This window comes from Aotus nancymaae, unplaced genomic scaffold, assembly GCF_030222135.1.
Source record: "Aotus nancymaae isolate 86718 unplaced genomic scaffold, 86718_ANA_hifiasm-v0.15.2.pri h1tg000059l, whole genome shotgun sequence".
Taxonomy (NCBI): domain Eukaryota; kingdom Metazoa; phylum Chordata; class Mammalia; order Primates; family Aotidae; genus Aotus; species Aotus nancymaae.
The window spans coordinates 2,133,485-2,138,296 of NW_026988473.1; the positions used below are offsets into that span (position 1 = coordinate 2,133,485).

A 4,812-nucleotide genomic window follows, 5' to 3' on the forward strand; every position below is an offset into this window, starting at 1 on the left:
GCGGGCCGGGGCGATGAGTGCCGCCCGGCCCCAATTCAGCATAGATGACGCCTTCGAGCTGTCCCTGGAGGATGCGGGCCCTGGGGCGGAGCCCAGCGGGGTCGCGCGCTTTGGGCCACTGCACTTCGAGCGCCGGGCCCGGTTCGAGGTGGCTGACGAGGACAAGCAGTCCCGGCTGCGCTACCAGGTGAACCGCCCGGCCCACCTCACCCGCTTGCCCCCGGCCGGACGGGACCCCAGGCCGGGCCTCAAAGGCCTCAACTTGGGGTAGAATCTGCCTAGAGTCCCCAGCTGGAGCGCGAGACCGCCCCCCTGACGTGACTCCCGATCCAGAGCCCTGCCCAGGCCCTCCCAGCACCGATACCCGGCCCCAGCCAGCCGGGAAGAGCCCGGAGCCCCGACCCGGGAGCTCATACCTCAGCTCCAGCTGGAGAACCCAGCCGGAGTCCCCCCAGTACTCGCCCCTGGCCCCCACTGTGCTGGGGGACCTCCTGTGTATCTGAACCAGACCTTGCCCACACGCAGGAGCATCCCCTGTGCCCCAGGCCAGCTAAACTGAGGGGAACCCGCACACCTTTCTCTTCAGAAAGCCCTCACCCCAATCCCGGCACCACCCGCAAGAGCGGAAGCCCCTCTCACATGACCAGTCCTTGCCCACCCTTTGGCTCCCACTAAACCGGAAATCCCCATTTTCCCAGAGAACCTCCACGAACCTTAGGCTCCTTTTCTTGGAGACACACAGGGACCAGATCCCTGTGACTTGAACCTGAGAACCCTGGGCCTGCTCTTCCCTGGCACCCCAATCCCTAAGCTCCCATTCTGGGCCACTGAATGAGAGTTCCACCCTGACTCCCAAAGTTGAGAGTTCTCCTTTCCCTGGGACTCGTACAGGCTCCTGCTCCCCAAAGCCCCCGAATCCACCCACCTCCTACCTAGTTTCGGTTTCTGTGAATCACCAAACCCGTTCTTCGGGGAGGGCGGAAGGCCAGGTGAGCAGCTGCCAGGCGGCCAGGCAAACGGTTATGTAGACCTGCTTTTCTCTCTCCCGGAGAGTGAGGAAGGGCCCCAGCTCAGCAACCCCACCTGAGCCCTGTGTTCTGCCACAGAACCTGGAGAATGATGAGGACAGAGCCCAGGCCTCTCCGGAGCCGGATGAGGGAGTCAGCACCAGGTTAGAGCCAGGTGGGGACCCACCCCTGTACCCCAACCTCGTGCATCAGGCTCCTGTCCTCAGGGACCCTGCTCAGTCGCCCACCCGACTTCACTCAGTCTCTTCCATCCTGTCCTATTGATTCCTAGCCTAACTCTCACTCTCCTGGCAGGGTCCCCTACACTGCAGGGCCACTCTACCCTAGTGCCCAGCCACACTCACCTCTTTCAGAAACTCGTCTGGTCTGGCCCCCACCTTCATAGAGATTACCTGTCCTGCAGAAACCCCTGGCTCATCCTTAGCCTCCCCCAGCCCCTGAATTCATCCTCTCAGGACCCAGCCCCAGTCCCTGTACCACGCCTTGCACTTTATCAGGACTCCTGTCCCAAAGGGACACCTGTCCTTGCCCCCCACCCCTCCCTGGGCACCTGTCCTGCAGGGATTCTGGCCGGACTTCCATCCGCAGCTCCCAGTGGTCCTTCAGCACCATCAGCAGCGGCACCCAGCGCTCCTACAACACCTGCTGCAGGTGAGCCCTGCCCGCTGGAGCCCCCAGCCAGGCAGCCCTGGCTCTGCCCCCAAAGCCTCCTACACACCCTCCCTCCACCTCCTTCACACCCACCCTGCTCTCCTGCCACTCAGCTGGACCCAACACCCTTTGATCCAGAAGAACCGCCGAGTGGTGCTGGCCTCCTTCCTGCTCCTGCTGCTGGGGCTGGGTGAGTGGCCCTGAGGGTTGGGGTCGGGAGGGGACCCATGGGAGGCTCTGCCCTCCTTTTGTGCAGGCTCTGCCCCTCCCCTTGACACAGCCTCCCAGCATCCTGAGGCGGCAGCTGGCTGCCATCACCACACCCCCATTTTACAGATGAGGAGACAGAGGCCTTGCCACCTGGGCACACAGCCAGGAGATCACGCATAGCTGAAAATAGAACTTGGCTTATCACTCCAAAGATGTTTCCTTTATTTTTAGGGGACAGAAGAGTAGCAGCTACCATTTATTCTGTGTCCACTTCGGGCCAGGTGCAGGGCAGTTTTATTTTCTCACCTTGCAGAAGTCCTACAAGTGAGGTAGTGCCCAGAAGCCAGGTGTAGGGGCTCAGGAATGCCAAGTGCCTGGCCAGTGCAGAGCCACAGGGCACCTGGCACTTCCCCTTGTCTGGCATCTGAGCACTGACAAGTCCACCCCTCTCCTACCTCCTACCTGTTGCTCAGATGGGGGAGCTTTTGGTCCAGAGCAGGCAGATCTCACACCAGGTGTTCTCTGACTCCAAGGTGCCTCATTCTTTGGGGCTGAGGATGCAGAGTCTCCAGAAAGGATCCGGGGTTGAGGTAACGAGTGATCCATAAGGAGGGACCAAGTGTGGCTCCTGCCCTGGCTCACCTTCCCCTTCTCCAGGAAGGCCAAGGCTCCCCAGCCAGCCAGGCTCCCGGCACAGGGAGGGGGCTGCCACTTCCCAGGGCCACTGTACACCAGGCCCTGATGGCACTGCCAAGTTCTTCATTCTTCCTCTCTCAACAACCCAGCAAGGCAAGCCTGGGGTCACCAGAGCTCCATAGAGGGCCTTTGTAGGGTGCAGGGAGTGAGTTTCAGCCCACATCATCACCATCATCCCCTATACTCTTTTTTTTTTTTTTTTGAGGAATCTTGCTCTGTTGCTCAGGCAGGAATGCAGTGGCGTACTCTCGGCTCACTGCAACCTCCGCCTCCTGGGTTCAAGTGAGTCTCATGCCTCAGCCTCCTGAGTAGCTGGAATTACAGGCGCCTGCCATCACACCTGGCTAATTTTTTGTATTTTCTTAGTAGAGATGGGGTTTCACCATGTTGGCCTCAGGTGATTGACCTGCCTTGGCTTCCCAAAGTGTTGGGATTACAGGGGCGAGCTACCATGTCCAGCCATTTTTTTTTTTTTTTTTTTTTTGAGACAAGGTCTTGTTCTGTTGCCCGAGCTGGAGTGCTGTGGTATGATCACTGCAGCCTCACACTCTTGGACTCAAGCCATTCTCCCAGCTCAGCCTCCCTAGTAGCTGGGACTACAGGCATGTACCACTATACTTGGGTAATTTTTTTTCTTTTTTAATAATAATAGAGACAAGGTCTCACTAGGTTGCCTAGGCTGGTCTTGAACTCCTGAACTCAAGTGATCCTCCCGGCTTGGCCTCCCAAAGTGCTAGGATTATACGCATGAGCTACCATGCCTGGGCTGGGCTCATTTTTTAAAAAACTTTTTACAGAGATGGGAATCTTGCTATGTTGCCCAGGCTGGCTTCGAACTCCTGGCCTCAATCAATCTTCCTGTCTTGGCCCCCTGAAGCACTGGGATTACAGGCATGAGCCACCGCACCCAGCCCATCACACCCTTTTTGAAGTGGTCTGGGCAATGCACAAAGCACACAGTAGTCCATATTAGCCCCCAGGCTTACTGCCCACGCTTGCTGCAGAGCACAAAGTCCAGCTCCCCGTTCCCCCCATTTCTAACTGGAGACCCAGGACTCCTGCACTGCCCTGTTCTTACCCCCAATATCCCAATCACCTGGACTGTAGCTTTCAGCTTCTTAGTGGTTCCTCCGCTAAGGACAGGCCGTGAGGGCAGGGACCTTATCAGCCCTTCAAGGCGTTAATTCCTCTTATCAGGCACGCAGGTGCTCCACAAATGTTTGTTGAAGGACTGAAAGCCCAACCCAAGGAGCAAATAAAAATCTCTCATTTCACACATTTCCCAGGGCCTACTCAGTGCCCTGCTCTGTAAAGAGAGCTTGGTGAGCTTCCTGGGGTGGGTCTCTGCCTAGGGGACCTTTCGCTCAGGTGATGGGGGGCATCATTCCTTAGGGCTGAGCCGGGCTGGGGGTGGGAGTCCCCGCCCTCACCCCGCTCCTGCCCCTACCCCGGCGGCTCCATCTGTGTGCAGTGCTGATCCTGGTCGGCGTGGGACTGGAGGCGACCCCCTCTCCAGGTGAGCGCCCCCTCCCGCCTCCACAGGCAGTGGACACCCCCTCTTGTGTCCACGGGTCCATGGCAAGCCCTCCCACCTCCCGGCAGGACACGGCCCCTTTTCAGCAGAGTGAGGCTTGCCCGGGCAGTCAGCGGCAGCCTGGAGGGCCTCGCAGCCCCGCGCCCCCTCGCCCTGACTGGCCTCCGGTTTCTCCCGCAGGTGTCTCCAGCGCCATCTTCTTCGTGCCGGGTTTCTTGTTGTTGGTACCTGGAGGTGCTAAAGGGCGCCAGGGCGGGGAGGGGCGGAGCGGAAGGGGCGGGGGCGTGGTGGTGAGGGGCGGGGCCACATTGGGGGAGTGGCCTCGGCACTTACAGGCCCCGCCCCACAGTTTATCACGTGATCTTCATCTACTGCGCGGTCAGGGGCCACCGGGGCTTCCAGTTCTTCTACCTGCCATACTTCGAGAAGTGACTGTGGCGCATCGTGGGCTCCTCCCGTCCACGCGGGCGCCCCTGGGACCCGTGCCCTGTTCCGTTCCCCTCATCTCAAGGGAAAAGGCTCTCCAGGACCCTCGAAACCCTGGCCCCTGGGGAGTTTGCTCAGGAAGTTTGGGGCATGCAGGCCTGGCCCTGGGAAAGCCGCCCCCGCCTGCTCTGTGCCTTAACTTATTCTCAGGCCCTGCGGCCGCTAGGTTACTGTTATTTCGTGCTAATAAAGGAGTAATTAATTCCA

The 4,812-nt window shown here is 59.4% G+C and overlaps 1 protein-coding gene across 3 annotated transcripts; it reads left to right on the plus strand.

The window, feature by feature from the left end:
* Positions 1–4,812, plus strand: TMEM134 (transmembrane protein 134). 3 transcript variants are annotated; one of them, XM_012452919.2, is made up of 7 exons: positions 1–187; positions 1,107–1,171; positions 1,590–1,679; positions 1,793–1,869; positions 4,057–4,101; positions 4,300–4,353; positions 4,469–4,812. In XM_012452919.2, the coding sequence occupies exons 1-7, from the start codon at positions 14–16 to the stop codon at positions 4,549–4,551; spliced, it is 588 nt and encodes a 195-aa protein (XP_012308342.1). In that variant the 5' UTR covers positions 1–13; the 3' UTR covers positions 4,552–4,812. The 3 variants fall into 3 exon arrangements, with proteins under 3 accessions (XP_012308342.1, XP_012308343.1, XP_012308345.1); XM_012452920.2 differs by having other exon boundaries at positions 1,617–1,679; XM_012452922.2 differs by lacking the exon at positions 4,057–4,101.

Coding starts and splice junctions, on each gene's coding strand:
- TMEM134 (XM_012452919.2), top strand. CDS start 14: ATGAGTGCCGCCCGGCCCCAATTCAGCATAGATGACGCCTTCGAGCTG. Junction 4,102..4,299: donor GGAGGCGACCCCCTCTCCAG/GTGAGCGCCCCC, acceptor TTTCTCCCGCAG/GTGTCTCCAGCGCCATCTTC. Junction 4,354..4,468: donor CTTGTTGTTGGTACCTGGAG/GTGCTAAAGGGC, acceptor CCCGCCCCACAG/TTTATCACGTGATCTTCATC.